The sequence below is a fragment of the Echinops telfairi genome, unplaced genomic scaffold, assembly GCF_000313985.2.
Source record: "Echinops telfairi isolate 266 unplaced genomic scaffold, ASM31398v2 ScPeMD7_60;HRSCAF=208, whole genome shotgun sequence".
Classification (NCBI taxonomy): Eukaryota; Metazoa; Chordata; class Mammalia; order Afrosoricida; family Tenrecidae; genus Echinops; species Echinops telfairi.
Genome location: NW_022103958.1, coordinates 2,450,286 through 2,463,674, shown reverse-complemented (window position 1 = coordinate 2,463,674; position 13,389 = coordinate 2,450,286). Strand labels below are relative to the sequence as shown.

The 13,389-nt window shown below is 39.7% G+C and overlaps 1 protein-coding gene across 1 annotated transcript; it reads left to right on the top strand.

Annotated features, from left to right (window-relative positions):
* The first annotated feature begins 11,420 nt into the window (after nucleotides 1-11,420).
* LOC101644372 (olfactory receptor 4A47-like) lies at nucleotides 11,421-12,338 on the top strand. The gene has a single exon (XM_004708467.3). The coding sequence runs from the start codon at nucleotides 11,421-11,423 to the stop codon at nucleotides 12,336-12,338; it is 918 nt and encodes a 305-aa protein (XP_004708524.3).
* The last annotated feature ends 1,051 nt before the right edge of the window (nucleotides 12,339-13,389 follow it).

The window sequence follows — 13,389 nt, the reverse complement described above, 5'->3', positions numbered from 1 at the left end:
GAGGGGCTACAGGCCAGAGTGTTCTGGGTCAGATTCGGTAGTCAGGGGCCTATAAGCGTGTAAAAGAAGCTAGTAAACAGTTAAATTGGTTATGTCCCTTATTCTGTTTTGGAGAAACTTGAAAAAACAGGTGGCTATTAACAAGAGAAAGCATATGACCACTAGTGGCCCACCCAAAGGGAGAAGCCAGGAGACAAAAGGGTTCCTGATTTTGCCCGCCATTTTATTAAGGACTCTTACATTGTGTTCCACTACTCCAGATTCATGAATGTAGTAACATTTTTCCTTTAAAAACATACAGGTGGCTCCTTTCTGGGTTAGGAGATGTAGAGCCCTATGGTTTTGGAGGGTTACCTCTGCAATGGAAGTAAGTTGTTTCTGTAGGGAGGTTGGGGATTCTGTAAGGTTAGGCGGAATCCATGATCAGTTGAAATTGTTTTTCAAAATTCTGTGCCTGGAGCACATGTTGGCCCAGTCCCCCATTAGAGAGTCCAGCTGTTCCCAGTGAGGAGGCAAAGCAAAGGCCAAATAATGCCAGTAGGAAGAGAATCCTTTTGTTGCCTGGGTTGTTTTTGAGACCCCATACCTATTTGAATTCAGCAGTCCCGTACATAGTAATTTGGGGAACTTCAGTGGCTGGAAGGCAGGAGCTTGTTACAGAGTAATTGATGCATTTGATAAGGGTGCCATTGCACCAAAAGAAAATTCCTGGGGGAGGATCCTGAGAACCTGTCTTATGCTGTGCATGCTGTTGCACCGATGGTATGAGGCCGATGGCTTTTGATATTAAATGGGATGTGTTCTCTGTTTCCTGGTGTTGGAAGGATCATACAAAGGCATTCCCTTGAAGGGTATGGCACTCCCTGGACTTGTTAGATGGGGAAAAAGTTAATAAGGGCAGGGCGGGTAATAATGGGCACTGTAGGGAGGTGCAGAGAAAGCAAGTGGTTATATTGATTACTTTTGAAACTTTGAGGAGGGCAGCAGCTTCCTGGATTACTTTTACCCAGGTGAATGGGCTATGGGTTTTTTGGGGTGATGGACTATCTACTGCTGGTAGCTAGTTAACCAAGGATCGTTTACTATTCTGGATTTTCTGTGCTACCTGACTTAGTTTATTAAAACTTGGGGGGAGGATTCTTACATATTGTCCATGGATGTGAAGGGTAGCAACGGGTCTGGTGTGGCACTGCCAAGAATATTGTTTGTCCTTTTCCCCTGACATTCATTTGCTATCCCAAACCAGCAATGTTAAGAGGGTAGTCCTGGCTTTCATCCCTGACAAAAATGCCTGCCCTATTTATGTTGAGCTCTGCATTGCAATCCAGCGCTACATGTATTTTGCAAGAGGAATATAGGCACCCACTGCAGATGTCTGGCTACCATTGACAATACTGTTTCTTTTGGTCAAAACGGAAACACAGGGCTGCCAGGGAGGTCCGGTAGCTATTGATTTTAGGGTGAAAAGGGGAAAGTAGGTTGAAACTGGTGACTGGCACCCTGCCAGGGTGCAATATCCGTTTCCAGGTTTCCAGTGATGGGTATGCTTAGCATTGTCAGCCTGGTAGGTTTTGCGGATAACAAATTCCTTCACGAAGGAGTTTACTTTGGGCTTCGTAGCCTTACCTTGGCTTAGCGTGGCTTGCAGAATGCACCCTAGTAAAACAAAGGCAAATGGGCTGCATGAGTTGAGTGGAGCATAGGGTACCATGGCTGGAAGGGGCCTGTTTAACTTGGCTGAGGTGGAGCGGGTTAGGATTCCTGAGTACCTGAACTGCTGTGGGAACCGTGAGGATGACGACGTGTGGATCTGACCACCTGGTGGTAGAGGTTTGGATGAAGAGTTTTGAGAAGCACCGAGTTTCCAGGTTGCTGTGTGGCCACCTGAGAGTTTCGGTCTGAGTCTTCAGGGTAGGGCAGGTACCTGTCCGCGTGTTTTCAGAGCAGCTGTCTTAAAAGAGAGAGATAAGGGAGGCAGGATGCCAAAGGGGCTTCCTGGACTGGTAAGTAGTGGTTAAGTAGGAATGGTTTACCATGCATGAGTTTGAAAGGATTACGGAAGGTGGGGCTATGAGGAGAGGCTTTAATCCAAGCAAGAGCTGGCGGAGTTTTACAGAAAGCTTTGTGAGATGATCTTTGAGGAGTCCTTTAGTCCTTTCTGTTTTTCCTGATGACTGAGGTCTGCAGGGAGTAGCTTCCAATCTTTGTCTAGTGCTGAATATACCTGATGAGTAATCTTGGAAATGAAAGCAGGCCCATTATCAGATTGTGGAGGTGGGGAGACCAAATCTGGGAAAGATGTGGGTCAGCAGGGTGTCTGTCACTACTTCAGCAGTTTCATGTTTGGTAGAGAAGGCTTCTACCCACCCTGTAAGGGTATCAACCATGGTAAGAAGGTATCTTAGATTTTTGTGTAAAGGCATGTGGGTGAAGTCTACTTGCCAACCTTGCCCTGGGAGATGTCCTTTTATCTGATGGATGGGGAAGCTTGGTTGAAATCCTTCTTGCAGGCTGACAGAGGCTCAATTGCCACAGGCAGAACAGTACTCACATAGATTTCCAATGGCAGATGATGAAACAGAGCGAATGGCTAAGTTTTCTTGGTTTGATGTGTAAAGAGTGGTCGATTTGTTGTACGATGGTGGCTGCCTGGGCTGGGGGTAAGGCTAGCTTTTCTTGCAGCATTACCCATGCTTTTGGGGTTAAGGTTCCTCCCTTGGACAGCAAGAAGTATAATTCCATGTCTGTATACTGTGGCTGGACATTGGGCAGTGGCAAGAAGAGGATGGAGAGGGGTGAGGGTGGTTTGAATTAGGTAGGCTGCAGGCGACTGTGTCTGCTTGGTTGTTGACCTGTGTCACCATGAAATCATTAGTTTGATGCCTTTCATATTTCTTATACTATAATTCTTTTATTATAATGAACACATTCATTTCTCTTTTCTCATTAATTTCTTGGCCAACAGCTCTCTGTATACTTTTCTGACTATTTGAAATTTACTGTCTCTATCTTAGTTTTTTGCTTAACTGGCCTGCTATCCACCCAACATGTAAGGGGTCCAGTGGACAATGGAAGTGAAGGACGGCTGTCAATTTCCAAGACAGAGACCTGAGAAGGGTGTAAAGGACCAGAGAAGGAATGCAAAACAGCGAAAGCAGCCCCTGTTTTGACCAGAAAGGTGACACCTTTCCTGCTACCTTGATTCTACTCCAGGCCCGGTGATGGAGATTGGGGTCTTCAAGCCTACGTTCCATCAATCCCTGGCAGCTAGGCCCAGTATGTTACTGGCGGGTTAGGGATTGGAAGGATTGGCCTTTTACGGCTGGGTGCCAAAGGACAGTCAATTCTCCAGTGGTTCTGTTGACCGCACTCCTGGCAAGACTTGATGGGTGGATGAGGTTGTGGACAGCGATTGGCCCAGTGACCTTGCTGGTTATACTTAAAGCAGGCCCTGAATGTGGTCTGACACTCTTGCTTCCAGGACCTGGGAAGGATGCTGAAGTCTCCTTGGTTGCCGAGGGCCTCAGGACTGCAATCAAGGCTGAGCCTGTAAGTTTGCGTTCTGGCAATTTTGGGACTTCCTATCCACCTTTGTCTGCTCCTCTCTGGTATCAAAGACTCTAAAGGAAATATTTACCAGGTCCTGGACAGGAGTCTGAGGGCTGTCTTTGGCCGTTTTAAAAAAGTTTTTTTAAATGTGTGGAGCTGATTGAGTAACGAAATGTGTGGCAAGGACAGTGGCCCCTGCTGGTGAGTTTGGTTCTAGGCAGGTGCATTGGGTAAAGGCTTTAGTCAGGCCTTTTAACAATGCTGCCGAATTTTTATCCAAACTTTGATTAATCTCCCTGAGCTTATCAAAAATCAACTGCTTTGCCTGGAGGCCAGCCAAGACACACTGGAGCATTTTATCTTGGCAGGCATGGTCATCCTGGTCTTCCTGGGTATTGGTCCAGTAACTCCAGCCTGGTCCCTGCCTTGTGATGGCCTCATTACCCACAGGCATGTTGGGGTAAGTGAGATGAACCAGGACTGCATGCTTTTGGGGAACAGCACAAACACTCTCTCTTTCATTTGAGGTGGGAGTGGATGAAAGGCCTACAAAAATATGCCATGATAAATTATAGGCTTGAGATAGATAGCAAAATTCTTTGATGTAGGTGGTGGGATCATTGGACAAGGATCTTAAGTGCTTTTCAACTAGGGACAAGTCAGTGAGAGAGAAAGGAACATAGACGTGTATGAGACATTCAGTGCCCTCAACTTCCTGTAGAGGGCAGAGGAGGGGTTGGTGCGAATGGGTATGATGACTGACAGGGGAAGACAAAGGAGAGAACTTAGGGCCTGAAGTAGGGGGGTCGGTGGAGGAGTGGTTGTGAGTTGAGTGGGTAGCTGAGGGTGGTGATTGTAAGCGAAACCCAGAATATGGAGAAGGCCTTACTTGGGGTACAGACATGGAGTCAGGGGTTTTGGAGAAAGACAAGAGGGGAGTACTGTCAGGAATCTGATTAAGAGAGTGTTTGGCTTAGAGAATTTGAGTGGGTTGACAGGTAGTACAGAAAGAGATGGGAGGGTAGAAGGAAGAAAGCGTGGACATAGGGCAACTTAGGCCATTTGCCATTCTCTAGTTTATATTGGGGTTGACCCAAATTGCAGTAAAAAATCAAAAAACAAGTCGTTTGGGCCAGACGTTTAGCATTAAGCCAAGGGGTGAGAGGTTATTTAGGAGACGCCCTAAAAATGTAGAAGAGTCTAGCTTGTAATTCTTGCTTCCCATGCTGCAATCACTGCCCTAAGATTCCAACTAGGCCTCTGGATTGGCGAGAGGAGGACCTGGATTCCCAGCTTCCCGGAAAAGGAGCAGAAAGACTCAGTTTCCCTGAATGTCTCCAAGTTTGGATGAAGGGAGGGGGGCTTAGCAGCCTCCCAACTCACTGGCCAATGGAGAGGCTCTGATGTAGGCCCATGGTTCTGAAGAAATTAATGGACACAGCCTCTGGTGGAAGAAGCCAGCAGCAAGGGACAGTGGCCAAAATAGCAGAGAAAATATTTAGTCAGGTACTTACTCATAGACTCAGCAGATGGGTGCTGAAAGGTGCCGGTTGGTGGGAAGGAGGGATGGAGGAGAGATGGGCGCCATGCTCACCCAAGGGCAGCCCGGGCCACGTCAAGATGCCTCTTACTCCTTCTGGGTTTTGACACCAAATGAGAGATAAACTGAGGTACAAGGACAATGAGAGAAAAAGTTAAGAGGCTGTAACTGCTCTTTATTAGAAAAGGAGCTCCCCGATGAGGTTCTGTGGTCTAGCAAGTAGCATGGGGGAGACGCGCCCAGTGAGGATAGTTGTGGGTTTTTATAGAAGGGTCCAAGGAGGGTTTCTTCGTGAAGGGGTTGGGGCTGCATCTGCTGGGAATTTCCCACTGCTGTCATGTTTTCCCTTAGTCTAATTGTCTAGCCATTGCAGGTGGGGAGCACAGATGGTTATTCTTGGAGCCAGCTCTGAGAATTGTCTGTTAGCTAAGTTTCCTAGTACACACAGTGAGAAGGGGCGAGGCCGTGACAGCCTGTCCCTGACCCAACATCCATGACTTAACTTGTGTCTTATTGACCACCTTAATTTTCAACAGATATTGGGGAACATTGTTAAAATCTGGGAATATTTCTCTTAGTGGCAATATAAGGTCTAATAACCAAATAAGCCAAACCAAATCCACAGCCATTGAGTTCATTCTGATTAATATCAACACTACAACACAGAGTAGAACTGCTTCCCAGAGGGTCTCAAACTAAGTCTCTAAGGAAGCTGACAGTCTGATCTTTGTCCCACAGAGAAGCTATTGAGTTCAAACTACTAATCCTACTATGAGCAACCCAGTATGCAACCCGCTATGCCACCAGGGCCCTTTTACTAAGTGAACAAGAGAGAAAACGGGAAGGAGGCAACTGTAACTCGACAATGCCTACTGATCTTCCTTCTCTGTAAGCGCATTTCTGAATGAGAACATATCCTTCCATCTCAGCAACATCGTTCACTGTTGCTTGGTGTAGACAAAAACAACTGGTAATATCATCCTCAGAAAGGGTTTCAGGATAAGAATTTAGTGTTTATAATATTTCAAACTGTCCTTTGAAATGTTTTATACCAGTGGTTCTCAACCATCCTCATGCCGTGACCCTTTAATACAGTTCCTCATGTTGCGGTGATCCCCTAAACATAAACTTCTTTTTGTTGCTACTTCATTACTGTACTTTTGTTACTCTTATGAATAAGGTGACCCCTGTGAAAAGGGGCAACTTATCCCCAAAGGGGTTGTGACCCACAAATTGAGAACCCATGTTTTATACTGTTTTTGATGTTCCACTCAGATCTTGACTCCCCACCACCCCTCCCAGGTGAAATTCTCCCTGGGAAACTCAAAACTTTTACTGGGAGAGTGAAGTGTTAGCTTCTGAAGGCTGTGATAAAATCTTCCCAGGAGCGTCGCTTTAAATAACATAAATGTGCTGGAGACTATCAGCTGTGTTATTTCCTTTTGAGATTTGACAAAAATCTGTTCTATTAACTTTTGGTAGAGCTTGGAATCCCTTCACTTCAACTGCAGCATTACCTGTCATCCTTTTTCTCTCTGTCTCTTTTCTTCATTTATGTGAATATAAGTGGAAATTACCCTACTCCAGCTGATCTCATGTTAACCTAACAGATAATATCTTTATAGACATTATTACCAGAATCACATCCACAGGCATAGTGGCTAGGACTCCAAACTATATTTTGAAGGAAGGCAATGCAATCACTAAGAAGACCGAACCCTACTTTATGTGTCCTTAAATCAAGTTTACAATGAATTGCTCTGAAATAAAGTTTCTTCATCCTGCAAGTAAGATCAGATGTCATCTGCCTGACTGAACCTCTCTCTGTGACAAACTCAAGACTTTCACTGTCAGGGGGATTGTGGTACTTGCATGATTTTATGTCCTTAGATGCTCCCAAGCAGGAGAAAATGGGGTGTTCTACTTCCATAAAAAATTACAGTCTTGGAAACAAAGGGAATGTTCTACCCTGTCCTATAGGGTCACTATGAGTTGGTATGGACTAAATGAGTGAGACACTCCTGGGTAGGAGTGGAGTCAAGCCTATCAATCAAATGGTAGCTTGATGACACCTCCTTTGGGGTGCAGCCTTTGATGTGAGAGTGAGGGACTAAGGGAACTGCTCCTTTCTGCCACTTTTACTTCTTGTTTTATAGATCTCTATACCTGCCTCAAGGGGTGCACTCATGTGGGCCACCCAACACTGAACAAGGTTGGCACCCTGACCTTGGATCCATGTGACTCGGCACTCACTGGCCTGTGATCATTCTACTTCCTGCTTCAACATTCTGTGTCACTGGCATGTGGCTACATGAGTTTGAAGAGGGATATATGCACTAGCATTGGATTTATGGATGAGTTGGACTGGGCTAGGATGCTTTCTCAATATAGAATTACTTCTTGATATAAAACTTTGTGGTATACATTATCATTGGATATGATTCTCTAGACAATCAGGTCTATACACAGGGATGTAGTTTCCTAATGATTTCATAACAAAATGCTACACAATGAATGACTGTAAACCACATATATTCATTATATCACATTTATTCCCACATCAGGCCGATTGATGACTCAGCAAGAAAATATTCCCTGTGTGTGGATTGTTGTGTGAATTCCTCCTGAGGCAATCAAGGAAAATCTGTTCTCCATCCCCTAGCTCTCTGGGAGCTCCAGGAATTCCTAGGTTGATTCTCCAATTTAATATATACTTAGATCCTTTGTTTCTCTGTCTCTGTGTATCCTCTCATTTTTAGAACACCAATGGCACCCACTGTACTTCAGTGTGACCGCATGCTAATTTGACTAATATTATATTCATAGATTCTATGTATAAATGGAGGTCTTTTCACCTTCAAGTAAAGAAGTTAGGACTTCAATATATGTTTTTGAAGAGCACAACAGGGTATTAATCTGCTTTATATGCATTTGAGTTGTTCCTAATGTTCTGTAAACAACGTTACTTATCTTCTTATGATAAGTTTTAACTTTTACAACTTTAAAACTCAACCTTATACACCCAAAAAGTTTGCTTGAAGCTCATAAATTAGGCAAGATAATATTTACATATTCCAATTCTGTCCACTCTTTTTCACTTTTGGTGATTTGACTTCAGGCTGTTCTGTTGTAATTTTCTCCCCTGAGGTCCCTATTCTATAAATCCTGATCTATGTGGGTATTAACCTTGTGGCTCTCTGGAGAGTGGAAGCTCCTCTAAGAATTATGAAAAAGGCCCAGTGAGTTTAATTAGGTAGAGGCACCTTTGGGGTTGAAGAAATTGAATGACTAAGCCATAAGTGTTGCAGTTCAAATGTAAATAGTGTCCACAGATTTTTACCTTTAGCACAGAGAGTGATTTTCAATACAAGCATTTAAGTGAATAGCTGTTTCAGCAAATGAAATCATGAACTCAGAGCATAACAAAATATGAATATGAGATTATTATCCATCCTTTAGGTAAACCAGCTATGCTTTACAAAGTCAGGCAAGTATGAAGGATTGAAATTCAGAATGCTCTAAAGGTTATTTCACTACTTTACTTCTACAATACAAGCTATAAAATTTTTATCTAAACAATTCACAATTTGCTTGTTCAGAACATAGAATTTTCTTTAAACCTCAAACTATTTATTTACCTTCCCTTTTTCTTTGGACAAGTTTACAATGAAGATTCAGACTTCTTTGGGTAACATGACATTTTTAATATTCTTTTTAAAAAGTCCAATAATTAAAAAAATCTCACTTCTCCTGGGAGACTGAGAGGAGACAATCCTTTTGAAGTATAGAAAGAGTTGACCCTATAGAAATATTTACTGATGTGGGGATGGTGCATCTGGTATCCCTTACTCCCCATGTCCAGAGAGATGGCATCAGTGCATTACCTTTTAGGACGAGAGAGGAAGCACCACCATTCACAACTCCAGTCCAATGACTGTCTTTTAATGCTTCAGGTAACTCAGGGAGTATTTTTATGCTTAGTCATCAATAGGTTTTGATTTATATCTAGTATACAAGTGGTGTGATTTGGAGAGTCATAGGCTTTTAGTACTCTCCTAAGTGATCCTGATAATCACATTAGAAATTGTTTGTGAACAATAAAATATATGAGAATTGACTGGATTTTGTATTATTCTTTTTGAATATTTTCATGCTATATGGATCCAGGATACATCCCATTGCACTAATGTTAATATTCTTATGAACTAACTTACCGGTAAGTGTAACTCATATAATATTTTAATAATAAATGTGAATATCTTAAATTTATAATTGTGGGCAGACTATTGTAAATTTTTTTATGGAATCAAATGAAATGTTCTTCAAGCACTGTTGCAAATATTTTCATGATCAGAAAATGAGGTAGTATCAATAAAACTTGAATGATTGACTTGCAAGAACTATGGTGTTGCTATGCAAGTAAGTTAGTACTTGAATCCATTGACATGATTGGCTAAATAAGAAAAGGACTGCAAGTGACCATTGGATTTGTCAATGTGTAGGAGGTTTTATTTAGAATTGAGAATAGGGGGGTTGTTTGAATAGATGTGGGGTTATGTTGTGTAAATTATTTCATTAATGGCTATTTCATACAGTAGAAATGTGTGGACAGAATAATGCAAAACTGAGAGGAAAATTAGTGATGCAGGAAATGGAAGAAGCAACTATAGGAGCTCAGCTCTGAGTGTAACAAGGAGAACAGGACCTAGTACACATGGAGAGGACTTGATGATAATTAAAAAGGACAATCCATGAAGTGGGGATCCGGCAAATTATGAGGTCAGATAATATTGAAGGCAATGTCAATAGAGATCTAGAGACTATTGGATTTTATTTTGATACTATTACTAGGATTGTTTAAATACTTAACAGTGCAGTGGACATTAATAATATGTTGATATATATTTTTGAAAATGTGCAATTTGTCTTGCTTTTATTTAGAATATGCCTTCAAAATCAATTTAAACTTTTATTTATATCACTAGACCAAATGCAATCTGTTTATAACAAAACGAATTTTCATATTTTCCTTTATTTATATAATCACATTCAAACATTTATAAGCACAGTTTTTTGCATATTTCTTTCTCATTTAACAGTAATTTGTGGGAATTCTCTAAAGAACAAGCATAGCTCTAATTAATGCTTATTAATAGATGTATTCTGTTTTGTACTTTTGTGTTTGGTTTAGATACATGTAACTTTTTCTCTACTAGTTGGAATTCACTTAGAATCCTTTTTCTGTTCTTGCTTTTGATGACTAATAAGTAATTCTCATGGCTATATTATTATGTACTGGTGCTTTAATTCCTATAGCATAGATTATAAAGAGTGTAATTATTGTGATATATTTTAATGTATTAAAATTATTTATATTTTATCATTATTAAAATTAATCCTTAATATATATTAATAAGGCATTGATATTATTTTCCCAAAATATTAATAAATGAAAACTTTACAGTTGCTGGTGCATAGTGTAAGAAATTATATCTTTCAAGTTACAGTTATAAGCTGTTTGTCAAACTTTTTCTGACAGGAGGGAATAAAGTGATATCTGTTATTGTAATTTGCATTTTGCTGTTTACAAGCGAGAGTCCTCATTCTCTCATACGTTTGATGACCCCTTAGACGTACACTTCCTTTAGCTGGCTACTTATATCCTTTTCCCACTTTGTCATTAGGTTGTATGTCTTATACTGGCCAGCTAGTTAGAAATTCTAACCTATTTTACATATTTATATTGTATATATTCTCTAAAGTGTAAATTATTTTGCAAAATTAATTTCTCTATTGAATATCTTTGTTGCATTGTAAAAGTTCCATAAATTTGTGAAATAGTCAAATATGTCTAATCGGATTATCAGTTACAGATAATTCTTCCATTCCTATAAGGTAGAAAACAATTTCTTCTTGTAAGTAAAGATAATGTAAACCTTATTTTCTTTCAACATTAAATTTTTGTACTTAGTTTATTTTTGCTTATCTAACTGCACACCAGAGTTTATGTACAATATGATTTATTTTCAGATGGAAAGTTAGTATAGAAACTTGCTTATTTTAACAATCTTTTTTTCCCCCATGCACACTCCTCATTTGTTTTACCATTAGTCTCTAGGATCGCTAAGGTTAGAGACCATCTTTTCATCAATTTTATATTCTTGTAGTCTTAATACTGGAAAATAATAAATCATAATCCTTAGTAATTGAATATATAAATCCTTAATATTGGAATAAATAAGTTATCTTAAGATTTCAAAATTCACCAGGCATCATTATATTGACAGGTACACATGCTCTGTACTCTGAAATAAGGACATACAAAGGGCATATGGAACTAAGGAACAATGTGACTGAATTCATCCTCTTGGGGCTCACCCAGAGCCTTCAGGGCCAGAAAATATTATTTGTCTTATTCTTTCTCATCTACATGGTCACAATGGTGGGCAATCTCCTCATTGTTGTGACTGTGGTGGTTAGCCCAACCCTCGATGCCCCAATGTACTTCTTTCTTGGCTACTTATCATTTATGGATGTTGTTTATTCTACTTCAGTTACTCCAAATATGTTTATAGACTTACTCTATGAGAAGAAAACCATTTCATTTAAAGCTTGCATGACTCAGCTTTTTATAGGACACTTAGTTGGTGGTGCTGAGATTTTACTTCTGGTGGTTATGGCCTATGACCGATATGTGGCAATCTGCAAACCTCTGCATTATATGACTATCATGAACCAACAAGTATGTGTTCTGCTTGTATTGTTGGCCTGGGTTGGAGGTTTTGTGCATTCTGCAGTTCAGCTTCCCCTTGTTTACAATCTTCCCTTCTGTGGCCCCAATATTATAGACCACTTCATCTGTGATTTGTACCCCTTATTAAAACTTGCCTGCACTGACACCTATATCATTGGTCTCATTGTGGTTGCCAATGATGGGGCAATGTGTGTGGTCATCTTTACACTGTTGCTCATCTCCTATGGAGTCATTCTACATTCCCTGAAGAACCTTAGTCAGGAAGGGAGGCGCAAAGCCTTATCCACCTGTGGCTCCCACATCACTGTGGTGGTCCTCTACTTTGTCCCTTGTATTTTCATGTATGTGAGACCTCCTTCCACCTTGCCCATCGACAAATCACTGACTGTGTTTTACACTGTCATCACCCCTATGTTGAACCCTTTAATCTATACTCTAAGAAATGCAGAGATGAAAAATGCAATGAAGAAGGTCTGGATCAGAAAATGCAAATAATTTGGGAAACAAATGTGATTAATTTTTGGAAATAATGAACTTTCCAATAATCTTGTGTAATTATAAATTTCATTACCTTTTGATTTTAAAAAATCATTTAGTGTGTGAACTTGTGATGAACATGTTAACACATATTTTTCAAATATCCACTTAGAACAATTTATATATTATTCTTGGTACAATATTACTATGATGAGACTTATGATGTATATATTATGTGATGACTCATTCTGCAATTAGTACTAAAGATTTATTTAGTTGAGATAGATTTTATCATGTCTATTTCTTAAATAAAGTGAATGTTTTTTCAGTTAAGAGCTCTCATTACAAATTTCATTATAGTACAATAAAACGCAATATCATAAAGAAATTGACTGAACACACACAGCCCATATGAGCATTCTATTCAAAAAATTTTTTCTACAGATGATGTTTAATAAATATCAAAAAAATTAATTTTGCTTAGTATGTAAATGTTGAAGGGGAAGTTGTGCTTCAGAGTTCTAATTTTAATATTCTAAGTGTAGCTGGTTCAATTTTTGCTTACTATCACTCCAGGCATTGCAACTAGAATTGTTTCCTTTGTGTTTCCATGGCTCTAATATTTCAGAAATAAATTTCCAACTTAAAAATAAATTAAAATGTTTTAGTGTTTCTTTTTCAAGTATGCTTTTACTTCCAACATTTTCATGTGTAGGTGAACACTTAAGCGTTTATACCATTCTGAAAAACTTATTTATATCAATCAAGAAATGTTAATATACAAAAAGCATCTAAAGGAACAAGGGAGATAGGAAGTAAAATGACTAAAACTTAACTTATTTTACTAAGTGGGAAATCTTTACATATGCTCATGTGGAGCATCTTTTAGAGTTTTATATTTTCATAAAGGTTTGTGTTAAATTAATAATATAAAACATCTAACAATACTTTTGTTTGTTCTAAATATATCCATTTATTTCTTGCTAGAGTGTCTTGTATTTTTAATAGGACCCACATCTTGCCTTTTGCATGTAAATTTTGAATGGATTAGTAATTTATAAACTACTAA